This window comes from Topomyia yanbarensis, chromosome 2 (genome assembly GCF_030247195.1).
Source record: "Topomyia yanbarensis strain Yona2022 chromosome 2, ASM3024719v1, whole genome shotgun sequence".
NCBI classification, from domain to species: domain Eukaryota; kingdom Metazoa; phylum Arthropoda; class Insecta; order Diptera; family Culicidae; genus Topomyia; species Topomyia yanbarensis.
In genome coordinates, this window is record NC_080671.1 from 49343649 (window position 1) to 49359448 (window position 15800).

The 15800-nt window shown below is 37.6% G+C and overlaps 1 protein-coding gene across 3 annotated transcripts in view; it reads right to left on the reverse strand.

Moving 5' to 3' along the window:
- Window positions 1-15800, reverse strand: part of LOC131684571 (neural-cadherin-like) — a 1488321-nt gene that overhangs the window by 738781 nt on the left and 733740 nt on the right. For 2 of the 3 annotated variants that reach the window (XM_058967570.1, XM_058967572.1), the window contains exon 1: window positions 100-1514. The exons of the other annotated variant lie outside the window; for it this stretch is intronic. In XM_058967570.1, the coding sequence (XP_058823553.1) occupies window positions 100-151 (52 nt within the window). In that variant the 5' untranslated portion in view covers window positions 152-1514. Of the gene's footprint in view, window positions 1-99; window positions 1515-15800 lie in introns of those variants that run through there. 3 annotated transcript variants of the gene reach the window in all.

A 15800-nucleotide genomic window follows, 5' to 3' on the forward strand; every position in this document is an offset into this window, starting at 1 on the left:
AGCGCAGTGTTTTCGTTGACTCTTAATAAACTCGTTTCTTGCAGGTAAACAAACCAGGTTGATGAAGAAAACATGTTTTCGCCCACTCTGCACACTTACCTAAATAAGTGCTGTTTGTCAGTACCCAAAATATTTTCAGTGGGTCCACCATAACGACGGCAATTAGTTGTACTATCACTAGTCAAAACCACAGGTCAGGCTCAATGCACATGGTGCCAGCTCGCAGCTCCGTTCACCCAATCCGTTCTCGCAGCTTACACTCAAACCACTAAATCCTAGGGTGATGATGTTTTTTTTCTTGTCCGCTATCACTACTTTCGGGCGGTTGTTGTGCCGGTATTATCCTAATTTCCAACAGTAGCGATCTACTTTGCTCAGTTTCGCACAACGGGATCACGCAGCTGGAAAACTTTTTTAATTTATTTAATTTCAACAATTTCTTCCACTTTCGGTTCTTCGCCAAACCGTCGCGACGGAATAACTTCTAGCCCAGCCCGAAAGATTCGAGCACACGTTAATGAGATTTGGGGAAACAGATTACGATGGTCGGAAAAAAAAACGTGAACACACACTCTGACGGCACTTGGCGTGAAGCCCTTGCGGTGATTATTGCAGCAGCATTGGCAACGAGGCGGTGAAAATTAATCTGGTTGAAAAAATCTCGCATTTATCTGCTCACTGGAGCACATTCACATATACTTGCGAGTAGAGCTGCTGGGTGCAATCCGCTTCTATTTATGTTGATGCAGTTATAATTACACAATTTTTTTTTCTATCCACAGTACTCCTTCATTAAGAACAGAGCCACACAGCCGTCAGCTGCAAAGATTTGTTGTTTTTCTGCACTGCTAGTTTGGCGCCACACCGGAAGGATGCACCGTGGCGCCCAAGGTACGGCAGCTTGTTGTTTTCAATGTGTACACTCGACAAAGCTTGTTATCGCGATAGGATTTTTTTCCGAGCAGCCAACCACAACTTTTCACTTTAAACTTCCTTTGAACCACCCTTAACACTTATGGTACCACCACTCATAGCACCAGAAATTCGCACAGTCAAGAGCCATTGAAATGCTGCGCTTTTGCTGATGCTGGAAGCAGAAAAAAACTGTTTACCACAAACAGAACTCTAACCTGACACTCATATTTTTCACACCTCCCTCTATGCTGCGATACCAGCTCACAGGGGGGGAGCAAGTGGGTGGGCCGATTTCCCACAGTGCTAGCTCTGAACGTTATTTCGGGGTGGATCCCCAAACAAAACACTACAAACAAACTACTCAGGTAATCCTTTAATCTCTCGATTATATAACCACATATCTGGCGGTCCACGTCCAACGACTTGTATCTTTCTGCAAAACTGAGAGCGAAATTCCTCGCACGTATCCACACAGCAATTGATGGCTGGCCGGGCGCGCGTGCTGTTCCCACCCTTGCGAACTGACTACTTGGAACCGATCGGAGCGATTTTCACCTCAACTAGAATGTGCAGTCAACCTTCGTCACACGCGACCAAAGATAAACTGAGTCCCGAATTTCGCATCATTCGCCGACGATCCCATCGTTATCACTAGCGTGCTACTCCCAATTTTCCCACGCTCTGAAAGCTGTGCTACGCCAGGAACATCCAATATTGATGGTAAGCTTTTTCCCACCAGCCAGGCGCAAGCGCACCTGGCGAAAACCCGAATGCGAACAGCATCCCAACTATTTTGGAGAACGGGAGCAAATGAAGGAGATTTACGGAGAAAGAGTGAGCTTTTCCGCACATCGTGGGAAATTGTCGTATCTCAGCGTTACCCGTTCCGAGGCGTGATAGCCTGCGAACGAGCCGGATCTGGTTATCGCGGAGATAAAAGAGAATATAAGCAAATGCGCGTGGAGTGCAGTTCTACGAATCGGGTTGTGAGCGGGCCGAAAATCCTAATGGTATCTTGCACGTGGGTTGCCTCCCCCAAACCCTCACTCCTAGCAGAAAACGAAAGTGCATCGGTTAGGCGATGAAGAAAAGGCGCGGGAAAAAAAACGTGCTGAAGAAAGGCTATGTATAGAGGTGATATTTTAGAGTTTTTCTCACTCCTTCTGATCTTTGACAGAGTGGATTCGGAAGCTGGTAATGCGAGTAGTCATTTCGGTTGGATTGTGTTTTAGCTATCCCGGATTTTAGTTGACATGTGGGCACGGTCCTGTACGATTTCAGCTAAATTTCGAACTAATGCTTCGATATGAAAGATGACATATTTTTCACCGTCCTACAGAACCTGTTTAAGCCAAAGTTTCGAAAAAAGCGTATGAATTTTTGACAATTTTTTTAATTTTATTCACCGTCGGCCTTAGTGCTAATTATCGGCGTCGGATAGGCGAAGCCACCATCAGGCTCATTAACACATGGATCAGGACCAACGGCTTTACTTCCCATCCGAAGAAAGACCTGACCACAGATTTTTCACTCAAGGCAATCTCGACGACTTCGGCTGGGATTGAACCTAGACCCACTGGCGTGAGTGGCGGTCACGCTCACCACTCAACCACCGGCGCCGTCTTTTTGATAAGTGTCTGCCTGAGAAGAAGCTGTAAAGAAGCTATAAAACTTTGCAAACAAAAATATACGCTGACAAAAATTGGCGCAAGCTTTTTAAAATATCAAAACAAAATATTAGAAGGAGCAAAATTGGACACTAAAAATTTCCGAGGAGAATTTTTTCGAACATTTGTAAAATTTTATGTTTTCGTGTAAATAAGTAATTTTTCATAATATTTTCTAATTCTTGAAGTAATTTGCCATCAAAATACTTGTCGTAATAAAGCATCAATAACCAAATTATTGGGATAAATGCGACGTTTCTCAACCAAGAAAAATATTTTCTCTTCAAACTGATCGAAACTGCTCTATCTTGCTCTACGATACCAAGGTGATAATGTGATCCGTTGGAACGCTACACGAAAATACTGTATATATAAATCGATGTATAAATTGGTTGAAAGAATCTACCGGAAAAAGTTATCTTCACAAAGATTTTTTAAGCCAACTTTCAATTTTTTTTTAAATTCGCCTTTTTGACACGGCTCGATGCGTGAACTAAAGTGATGTTTAAACTACAGATTTAAAACATATTTTTACAATTGACAACAATGAAAATGTCATCCAGATGGCGTTAAAACATGTGTTAACTCGCAGTGTGAACGTAGTATAACAAATAATTTTAAAACACAGAGTTAATCTAAACAAGTTTGCTAGTTAGTGTTTCCTATTGTTCTCATCAGTATCCAGCATCAACTTGGAGCTCGGATACTCTAATAGCAACGTTATTGAACCCCTGGAAGGGATTTCATCCACGACATGGACGTGTTGAAGCTGTATGAGCCGCCGACATCTATACTCAAAATAGATCCTAACCTTAAACCCTTTGTTTTAAATTTTGATACGCACTCTGACGACGGTGCAAAGCCATGGCTATTGGGAGCCTCAACTTTGACTTTACTCAGCTTCTGCATACAATCACTGTAAGAAATCACCAAACATTCGCATGGTCATGCAGGAAAGAGGTGTTATATGTAACACTCTGCTCTGACGGTAGTATGCACTAGGTGGCAACATGACTCGCACAGAACGACCTCGAACCGTCATTATCTGATCACAAATATATCGTCTTTGAGCATTTGAATGCCTCGTTAGATATCGTAATCCTAAATCTATGAACTGGGTCCTCTAGGACGACTAGGTTTCATGGGCATCTTCCGACGATTGAGTCTCCAAATGACTTGGCTGAGGTCGTGGATAAAACTAACGCACTCATAGTAACAGCACGCTCACGAGGCTTGTCCGCTTCAAGTTATGTGTGCTTCTGAGGGAACCCCGTGGAGGAATGCAGAACTGGCTATACTCAAAAAGTTATGTAGAAGAACTTGGAATTGCAGACGCACAGACTGGTCACAGGCTTTGAAGTTGGCTCGGAAAGTTTACAGAAATACGCTTAGATGCTCTGAGCGAAGGGGTTGGAAAGGCCTCTTCACAAATGCACCAGTCTCAAAGAGGCTAGTAGATTAAATAAGATACTTTCTAAATCGAATTGGATAGGATTTTAACTGCTAATGGTGAATACTCGTCTGGCGTAGATGAAGTACTCAACTGTCTTTTTGACAAACACTTTTCAGACTATACGGAGCCATCACTGACGACTACCCCTGATTCTTGGTCATTCGCTCGTAGAATGGTGACAACCGAATCGATCAAATGGGCGATTGAAATTTTTTGCTCCCTATGGGACATTGCAAGATGACGTCATATGAGTAAAAATGCTCGAAAATATGACAGTTCAGCGAGCTTGTTTACATGGTGTTAGAATTCGAACCGAGTTTCTTGTACTGGGTGGAATCAAAAATTTTCTAACTCCATGTAAACAAGCTCTCTGAACTGTCAGAAAAGTGAGGTTATATATTTTCATGCAATGCTCTATAAGTCTCTGGGAAATGAAGGAATCGTTCTTGTTCTTGTAGCAGACGTATCTTCATGTACTATTTAAAAAAAAATTAAAAAATTTCGCTGTGTCGGGCGACATTTTTATAACTGAAGAGCAAATGTCAGAATCAAAAAACAGGCATCTTTCAGCACGCAGGCAAATGAGGGTTTATCTTTTTTTTTTGAAAATGGTACAAAAAATGCGTTAAGTATAAGTCGACCAACTTTGATTGTAAAACCTTGTAAATATCTCTTCGAAATTTTTAGTGACTTTGGAAGAAGTCGATTTATCAATAATAAGCAGGTATTGGTATTGCATGGATTTGTTCGGATCTTTGTCTGGTTTCACCTAGCACTTGTTAAAGAAAAAACACATTCGGCCAAGTCGGAGCGCTACAACTTTGCCAACCTCTGAAAATGCAGCATCTTATTTGATCGATAGTGTAGCTGACATTTTTCGTTTTTTTTGGGGAAACTGATTCAGGTGATATTTGCGAGTCCTTCATTTATATATTCGGTAGAATATTATTAAATAAACTCATAATCAAAACCTTGTACAAATTGAGAAGATAGTAACCAAATAGAAGAGCGATATATTAAAAACCTGTTTTAATCCACCTAGCGTTGCAATTGTGCCTTTCTCATTTCTCTAAACTATGGCACGGAGGCTTTTTATGTTCAACATAATTGTGGAAATGTCCATTACATTCTTAGTACACTTTGCACTTATACACAATGGCTTGCCAGTCACGAACTTGATGAGCTACGTGTCGACGGTGAAACACTTGAAACAAAAAAATATCATACTCCATTAGCCTAATCAGCATTAGATCAATGTTATCTGCTTGCTAACTCATTTTGTCATGCGGGGGTGGGTATGTGAGGAGGGCGAAAGTCCCATGAACGAACGACTCCCCAGCTTAAATTGGTATGCTTTGTGATATAGTGGTGGTTTAAAGATGATGGGGTTGAAAGGGAGGGGTATGAGGGCTGGATGGGGTGGTGGTCTGAGGGGTGATTTAAGGAGGTTTTTAAAGGAGGGGAGTGAACAGTAGAGGGGGGGGGGGGTGTAACCCCTCTCCGTAAACCATCAACTACGACCCTGTTAAAATCCAGAAACCTTATGCGAGTCGAAAAAAAATTTGGCCGGGATTAGGTTGACGTTTTTCAGAGTGATTGCATAACCTTTCTATATGAGAAAGGCAAAAATGTGCCCAAATCCAAAAAAAGTAAAACGGTGTCAAATTTTTTTTCGAGTTTGCATCAAATCTCGACGTTTCATGCACCTTGAATACATTTAGCATCAAAAATAAAAATTCTATTTTTAATTTTTCCTATAGTTTATATGAGAAATTTCTGTGTGGCCGCACTCTGAAACCCGTAATTCCGGAACCAGAATTCCGATCGATCCAAAATTCAATAGCAGCCGATGGGAAGGTTGCACCTTTCATTTGAGACTAAGTTTGGGCAAATCGGTCCAGCCATCTCTGAGAAAAAAGAGTGACATTATTTGACACATACGCACATACATACACACACATACAAACACACACACACATACACACACATACATACACACATACAGACTTTTTCCGATCTCGACGAACTGAGTCGAATGGGATATGACACTCGGCCCTCCGGGCCGGGATTAGGTTTATGTTTTTCAGAGTGATTGCATAACCTTTCTATATGAGAAAGGCAAAAAGCAAAATGAATATTCAATGAAGGTAGATTTAAAGAAAGAAAAACAAAAAAATAAATAAGGAGCAAACGAGAAAAACTAATAAATATATAAAATGGAACAAAATGAGAAAGCAGCAAAATGATATGTAAAATAATGGATAAAGATTAATAATACGCCAGTAGTCAAAAACCTACCATTATCAAAAACAAGTCTAAAGCGAAGAAACAACAGCAAATGTACAAAATTAATACAAAGAAAAAGTGAAAATTGAACGCGTGTAGAAAATTTGAAGATATCGTAAAATAAAACAGATCGAATGATTGAAACAATCAAATCAAACGGAGGAAATAAAAAAAGGAATTAAATTAAAGTTGAAGATATAGAAAAATAATGCAAAATGGTTAAAATATTGAAAACCGGATAAACGGCAAAATGATAAATGGAATACCATAAGTTGGAAAAACAGCGAAAAGAAGAAAAATGAACGCAACAGAAAAACCTAAAAACAAAGCTACAAAAAAGGAATGAAATATGAAAATCAACAAAATGGACTGAGCTAGACGTAAAAATATTTGACATCTAAAAATTGGTAACAAAATAAACATGGAAAGAATGATAGCAGGAAAATTGGAAAAATGTAAAAAATGTTTAAAAATAATACAAAATAAAAAAGAACAAGCATGCGACAAATAGATAAAAATAAAATAAGTATATAAAGTTAAATAGTGGACACATTATTTTTTTAAATAAACTAATTTTGAATTTAATAAGTGAAACAGAATAATAAAAATAAAAATGAATGCTGAAAATTGGACGGGATAGATTGAAGAAAAAGAATAGAAAACAGGAATAAGTGGGAATAGCCTAAAACAGACAAAAATGAAATCATAAAAAAACATGAAGAATCAAAATGAATGAAAATGAAAATGTTAAAAGAAATGTGAAAAATAGGAATAATGCAATAAAGGAAAATAGGAGAAATGAAAAAAATTATAGGGTCAAATGATAGTAAATCCATAAAAAGTAAACATGTTTTTTTTTATTTGATGAAATGGAGAAAAGAAAACATGCACAAGAAGCAGAAGATCAAAATAAAATAATGGGAAAATATACAAATGGAAAAAATAAACAAAATAGGAAACGTGAAATTTAAAATGATTTGTATTAATAATACTAAAGGTAATGGAACATAACAAAAAATAAAAATGGAAGATCATTCGAAAAAATCCATACAAAAGAGAAGCATAAATAAAACAGATTGAATAATTGAAACAAGCAAATTTAAAGAAAAAGAAATTGGACAAAATTGTAGATAAAGAAAAATAATACAAAATGCAAATGCAAAAGATTGAAAACCAGGTAAACGACGAAATGAAAAATGGAATATTATAAACATGAAAACAGCAAAAGGACGAGAAAATAATGATACAAAAAAGTAACCAAATATGTAAATTATCAAAATGGAACCACTGAGCTAGACGAAAAAATGTTTGACATACCCAAAACAAAATAAAAATGGAAAGAATGATTACAGAAAAATGAGAAAAACGTAAAAAATAATTCAAAATGAAACAAAATGAAAAATAACAAGTATGGCACAAATTGATAAAAATAAAATAACTATAAAAAGTTAAAAAGTGGACAAATTATTTTTTCAAATTAACTAATTTAGAAATAAATAAGTGTAGTAGAATAATAAAAATAGAAATAAATGGGAAAAATCGCACGGAATAGATTGAAGAAAAAATAGAAAGCAGTAACAAGTGGAAATCGTGTTGATCACTCGCTCCTACTGGCGAAGTTAGACAGATTGGGTGCCTCACTCAAGTTCACCAAGTGGCTTAAATCATACCTTGTAGGCCGTACCTTATCTGTCAAACTAGGAAATGTTGAGTCACATAACTTTATAAACTTATTCGGTGTGCCCCAGGGTAGTAATCTTGGACCCTTACTGTTCTCCTTGTTCTTAAATGACGTTTGTAATGTCCTTCCACCAGGATGCAAACTTATCTATGCAGATGACCTTAAACTGTTTCTTATTGTACGATCTGAATTGGACTGCATTGAACTACAGCGACAACTAGATGAATTTTGTAACTGGTGCACTCGAAATCGGTTGACTATCAGTGTATCCAAATGCTCAGTAATTTCTTTCACGCGCAGAAAAAATCCAATTTTGTGGTATTATACTATCTCAGGGAAACTACTGGAGAGAGTGTCAGTTGTCAGGGACCTTGGTGTACAGCTGGATTCTAAATTGACGTTTAGAGATCACTATTCCCACATCATTGCAAAAGCCAACCGGAACTTTGATTTTATCATTAGAATAGCCAAAAGGTTTACTGACCCATACTGTCTGAGAGCACTGTACTTCTCTCTTGTACGCTCCATCCTGGAAGCTTCAGCTATCATTTGGTGCCCGTACACAAATGTCTGGATTACCAGAATTGAATCTATACAAGCTAGGTTTCTCCGATATGCCCTTAAAACCCTGCCATGGCGCAACCCGATAGAGTTGCCACCTTACATTGAACGCTGTCGTCTGCTCGACATGGACCCTCTTTCAAAAAGGCGAAATATATCCGTGTTTGTAGGGAAAGTTCTAACTGGTGAAATAGAGGCCCCAAATATACTTTCTCAAATTAATTTAAATGTGCCTGCTAGAAGTATAAGATCGTGGAATTTTTTAAGACTTGACTATAAAAGTACTGATTATGGACAGAATGAACCCATAAGGGCGATGTGTAGCGTATTTAATAATGTTTATGAATGTTTTGACTTCTCTGTATCAAGTGACGTTTTTAAAAATAGGCTCAAACGGCTAACTTAGTGCATAAGATGTGATTTAGATAGTGGTTTTGATTTGTTAGATGTATTATTAGTAACACATTGTAATGTAATATTATGTAATGTAATGTGTAATATTGTTTAATATGCATATGTGAAAAGATAATGAGGTTTTACGCGCATTTGGAGGTTGTTTGATGGACTCCAAATGGGCTTTTCCTCATTCTATATTTCATGCAGACCATGTAGGTCAGATGAAAAATAAAATAAATAAATAAATAAATAATCCAAAAACAAACAAAAGTAGATTCTTGGAAAACATGTAGTATCAAAATGGTTTAAATGAGTAAAAAAAATTGCTAAAATTAATGTGAAAAATAGGAAGGTTGCAATAAAGGAAAATAAGAGAAATTAAAAAATGAATGGGTTAAATAATTTTAAATTCACATGAAGTCAAAGTGGATTTTTTTTAATTTGATGAAATGGAGAACAGAAAATATGCAAAAGAAGCAAGAAGATCAAAATAAAATAATGGGAAAATGATCAAATGAAAAAAAAAAAAATAAACAAAATAGGAAACGTGAAATTTAAAATGATTTGAATTGGTAAAATAGGAAAATGTTAAAGGTAATGGAACATAACAAAAAAGGAAGATAGAAGGTTATTGAAAAAATCCATGTAAAGAGAAGCATTAATTTCAAAATTGATCAATGGAGAACAGAAAAAATCACAAACCCGAAAAAATGGAAAAAAAACTTCTTGGGTTAGCATAATTAGTGAATCGATTGCCATGTATGCAGCTCACCTAGGTTCAATTCCCAATCCCGTAGAGATTTTTCTAACCGGAAAACAAGAGACGAATGACCACAAGTTTAAAATGTCTATAAAAAAATAAAAAACGAAAAAATAGGGAGTAGAAATTGTTTCAGAAGTCTGTTATTTATTGTTACGGGACCATTAGAGTGCTTAGAAAAATGATAAATTTTTAAAAACTCTATCGGCCTACCCCTGAGTCGATTCCTAGTCCTACTAGGAATACTTGCTCCAAAATTGAAGCAAATCGGACTAATCTAGCTAGCGGACCAACGTCCCTGAAATTTATATGGGATTTTTCGACAATTTACATGGAGAAAACCCACTGACTCGAATTTTCGCCGCTAGCTCGCACTGTGTGCATCGTACTATCACTGTAAGTGAACATAAGAAATTGAATTCGGGTTTGTTAAAAGAAGTTATTAAACTTTTAACAAAGTGATGTCTGCGTCAGTTTTGCATGGGGCCTAGCAGTGTATGGTTGTGTATCGGTACTCGATTCCCACCAACTATATATTTTTGTGAGATAATGGTTAGATTTAGCTGAATAGTATGTTCACAAGAAGTGTAGTACATAATACGAGCTATGTTTAGGTTAGAAAATTTTAGTTCCACTTGTAACCGCATAGAGGGCGCCAACACTAACTTTTTATAGAAGTGAGATAGAATATCGAGATATTCGGAAAAATTATTTTGAAATGCTTGTTCTACAACTTTGTGGAGGATACCCAATCTCTATCTCTTTCCGGTGAAAAGTTAATGTTGGCGCCCTCTATGCGGTAAAATGTGGAACTAAAATGTTCTAAGCAAAACATGACTCGTATTACTTACTATAAATCCTCTGAACATACTATTGACCTAAACCTAACCATTATTTTCACAAAAAAGTTTAGTTCGTGCAAATCGAGTACTACACAACCATGCGCTGCTACGCCCCATGCAAAACCGACTCAGACATAACTTCGTTAAAAGTTTAATAACTTCTTTTAACAAAGCCGAATTCACTAGCAGTCTTCGACAAAGTTGTAGTCAATTAAATTATCTTTCTTATTTTCACTAACAGTGATAGCACGATGCACACAGTGCCACCTAGCGGCGAAAATGCGAGTTAGTGGGTTTTCTCCCTGTAAATTGTCGATAAATCCCATACAAACTTCAGGCACGTTGGTCCGGTAGCTAGACTTATCCGATTTGCTTCAAATTTGGAGCAAGTATTCCTGGTGGGACTAGGAATCGAGTCAGGCATGGGCCGATAGGGGTAATTTTTTTTCCTGTCACTCTAGGAACCATATGGCAATTTTACCTCGGAATGGCAACTGACGGCCCACGAGAACCTGTTCTGGACTGTCCGTTCCAGAGCCAAATCACCAAATGGTTCCAAAACCAAGAGATACAATGTGCTGATGCAATTTCACGAATTTTGCCAACTATATTGCCAGAATTCCATTGAAATTCACAAATAGTACCTCAATATCCAGGTACCCCGGACACATTACGGTTAAGCAAATCCAGAATGAGATAGAAGGGAAGTAAATTAAAAAGGTATGCTTCTAAAAAGAGAACCTTGTCGTTATTTGTTTTATTATTCATTATTGTAATAGCTATGTAGTTTGGCTACTGCGTAAACTCTTTTATCCGTGTACAAATTTCTACGAAGCCATCGAGTACTTGTCCAAATTGCTCCCATAACCCATTATGCAAAGCACCCGATATCCCAAACAGAACCTTCGCCTAAGTGTCCTAACAAGTATAAGAATATAAGTCAAATTTATCACAACGATTTCACGAGCCGGCTATTACCAAACTTAACAATCGCAATCATCCCCACCCATCAAGTATACCCCCTGCTCCGGAGATGTTCGACCGACCTGGTCACCCCCCCCCCCCCCCCCTCGCAGCTCTTCAGGGGCAGTGTTTACGATAGCATCAATTGGGAAACTGGGCTAACAGGAATGCGATAGCTCTCGTCTCGTGATGGCACGACAAACTGATTTATGCACAAACTTTCTATTTTTAGTCACACGTTTACCTACAACACCGAACTGGCCAGCTGGTGGAATCTAAAATCCTCACCGAGAGTGCAATCTGTATAAAGTGGGGTACCTACAAACCGCACCGGAAAATAGAAACGACAAACAATGTTGGAGAAGTGATGCTGCTGCTGCTGCTGCTGGTGGTGGTGGTAGCTTTCTGGCATCCGTTGTCCTTTCAAAAAGTTGAACAAAAAAAAGCGAATACAAATGAAAACGCTCGTAAAATTCATCGCAGGTTGGCATCGAATAGGAGGTCGGTAGAACAGAACTCGTGTGTACTGAAAGTTCGCACGGAGGGTCAACAGGATGTGACGATGAGAAAGCTCTTTGCAGGCTTATTTGGAACACATTTGAAAAATGGAAATTCACGCATCTAGTTGCTAGTTCAGGTGTTGACCTAGCGAATAAATTTATTAGCTTGCATATTCAACAACAGATGATGAACTGTCAACTAGGAGAGAGTTCGCTTAGTTTTTGCTGTCGTCTGTTGGCACCGTATTAAGCTTTGATGAACTTACAAAGGCACTTATAAATATAAAAATTTAATAATTTCAAACGTCGTCCTTCCAGCTGAAAACCGACTTTTTCCATTGAACCAAACACTGTCCCATCTCACCGACTTCTTGCTGAATCGCTTACTTGGCAATAGCTCATTTTATAAGCCCCGTAAGGGGAACTGCTTTCCCTGGGAGCCGTCCTGCATGGCGTGTGTACCTTGAAATCGATTAAGTCTTCCAGGTTTAATCCTCTTTTCCATTCGTTCTAAAGAAGTGAAGGTGCTTTTGAGTCAACGCCAAGAGTGGAAAAAGAGACAGACAGAGAGGGGGAGATCAACTTGGCACAGGCTGGAAATACTTTTTGAAACAAGATCAACCGGTGACCTAAGTAAATAGCTTACGGCAACGCTTTCTGCATCAAATTACTAATGCTGCTTTATGCTCGCTTGGCTCATTTTCTTCCGGTGTGCTACTTTTCGAACCAGGTAGTTGCCAGTCTCTTTCTCTCGGTGTGGTTTTCGCTGCAAGGCACGGTTAGGAAATGGTTCCCATGTGAAAGAGAGCCGGAAAAAATAACCCAGCAAATGTGACCGCGGCAGCCGCCAAAGCAGGTTGGCTTGACCTAGACACAGTGAGATATAGGTATAGGTATGCAGGATTGGGTAACCTTAGGAACCCTGATCCGAGCTCATAGCGGATGTTTACGTTTTCGTTGGCGCCAACGTCAAATCGATTTGTTTGGGAGGTGGAAAAGTTGGCAGTAGATGGAAGTACCGACCGGTGAGGCTGATTGGGGGTTGTTTACGTGATTGTTTAGTTATTTGGTGAACTGTGAGATGCAATAGTTTTAATTGAAACAGTAGTACGATCGAAAAGCTTACTTTGAAAAAAACTTTGTGTAGTTGTCCCAATAGTGCTTCAAATAATTACAATTTCATTAACAATATTTAAAAATAACCCTTTTTAAAACTCTTAGATATATAAAAAGCATTGGTGTTTACTGACTTTTGGGAAGGAAGGGTGGGCACACTTTACTAACACAATATGGTTAATTCAAAATTTAGGAAACGAATCTTTGAATTTAAGAAATTCCATGTGTCATTCGTAAGGAATCTGGAACAATATGGTCATTCACTTTGAATTTTCTAGCAGATCTTTATTTAAACACGTGAACATCACAGATTCATAGAAAAATCTGATTTATAAAAAATGGAGTTTCTTATAGGGTTACTGTATACTTTCAAAAGTACTAATACTGGATTTTCCCTATTTATTGATACTACAGGAATGTCGTAAAGCTTCAGAAAATCTTTTTCAGAAGATTTTGAATGGATGTCTACATTCTTAGTTTAGGCCTTTTCAAGTCTGTTTTACGTGAAATAAGTTGTATTTTGTTTTGTTTTGATGTGTGCATCGATCCAAAACTGTAATTTTCGGAGTAAGCGAAACGAACTGTCTGGTGACGAGATAGACGTCATGTCACAGGCGTCGTTTTTATGAAATATTTATTAGTATCATAATTTAAAAACATTTGTAATAAAAATGAGGTTTATACTGCGCCTTGTAATGGCTGACTGTAGAAAACCACGTGCAGATCCAGCCAACTACTTATTTACTACAAACAACACTAACAAATAGCTAGCGACACCTGCCGTTAAAACATAGACAGTCAGCAATCAATAAATGCTCCACCAAGTATCTCAAAACCAACAACCAGCACACATGAGTGACAATAATGTGTTGATTTCCAGTCCCACCAAAAGCAACTGCAGAAGTCTAGCCAACGAACCAACGTCCTTGAAGTTTGCATGGAATTTTTTGAAAATTTACATGGAGAAAACCTACTAACCCGCATTTTCAGCGCTAGGTGACACTGTATGCATTATATTATCGCTGCGAGATGATTTTCTTGCCTACATTTTTGTCGAAGACTGCCTTCCTTTTTGTAAGAAGTTATGGAGCCTTAACGAAGGGATGTCTGAGTCCGTTTTGAATGATGATGGTGAATCAGTGGTAACTCCCAATGTTTTTTTTTGTGAAATCTTTGGTTATTTAGCGGTAAAAATGCGAGCTAGTTAGGTTTCTCCAAGTATGTATATATTGTAAAAATTCAACATTAACTTCAAACACGTTGTTCCGGTAGCTACACACCAAAAAATAATGAAATTTAAACGACATGTATATCAATACGAATGTAAACATGCAAAGATTGAACCAAAAATTTGATTGAAAATTACGTTAAAAGCAATTGGAGCATCAAACAGCATATAATTTTACACTTCCATTCGTGTAATATTACATGTCATTCATTTTACAGCAGTATTCGAGTAAAAATACTTTGAAGTGTATTGGTTTTCCTTTTAAAGAAACTGTAATTTTCAATCCATGTGTAAAATTATAATAAAATTCGTTGAAGAAAGTACGACAAGTCGTGTGTATTTGTGGTGGAACTTAATTTTACATTTATATTCATGCTCCAGATATGTGCATGAAAATAAACTTAAAATTAAAAAATATTTTTTTCTGTGTACACTCATCCAATTTGGTTCAAATTTGGTGTAGGTACTTCTGGTGCGACTAGGAATCGATTAAGGGTGGGGTCAAAAGAATTTTCAAAAATTATTTTAAGCAGTCTACAGCAAACCCGGCGAAGCAATACACGACTACGCCCAGTACCTCAAAAAGAACAGGCCGTCTTAAGACCCCTCGTTTCCCATGCCATTATGAGACTCTTACAAATTTGAGCCAAGTATGCCATGAAATTAGGTTAGTGTCGGAAAAAATCTTCAAAAGATATGAGGATACTATTAGTAACGAAAAGAAAGGACTAGCTCCTTTTTCAAGTTAAGTATTGTTCAAGTTCATGTTCAAACATTTGGTGTCTAATTATTTAGTTCAAAAAATTTTAAAACCAATAGTTTTAGTTCCGTGCCAGTCCGGGTATAATGGAAGATGCTGGCCACAACGGCCAGAATAATCATTCATGACACCCAAAAAGCAAAATTGAGAGGAATTTTGCTTTAATAGATTTGTCCGTTTGTGGTTCCAAATGTAATGAAGAATTGAATCATTTTGCCACATCCGCAAATGGCTTGCCAAACACAGATTAATAGGCCATCATGTTCTGTTTGTCGCTACGTTTCGGTCCTTTCCGAACATTATATACTTAATAGACGTGTAGTGTAGAAATTTGGGAGCGTTGCATAAATTTGCTCAATGTCATCCAGATATTGTTGTGCCCCTTTTTCTACTAGTATCATTCCGCTTGGTTATTTGATGCTCTTTGCACGTATTGATCGCGTGTGATAGAAATTAATGTTCGATTCCGAACTGCTACCGATTCATTAATAAGAGGCTTTGGAATGTTGATGGAACAATGCCAATATAAACATTGAAATATAAATGTCTTTTAATTCAAATTCCTGCCATTTTAGTAACGCACTAAAGAGTTATAACTAAACGAATGTACCTTCTGTGGAATATAGGCTTTACTATAAATTTATATAATTCCTCAGTGCGGTGCCCCAATAT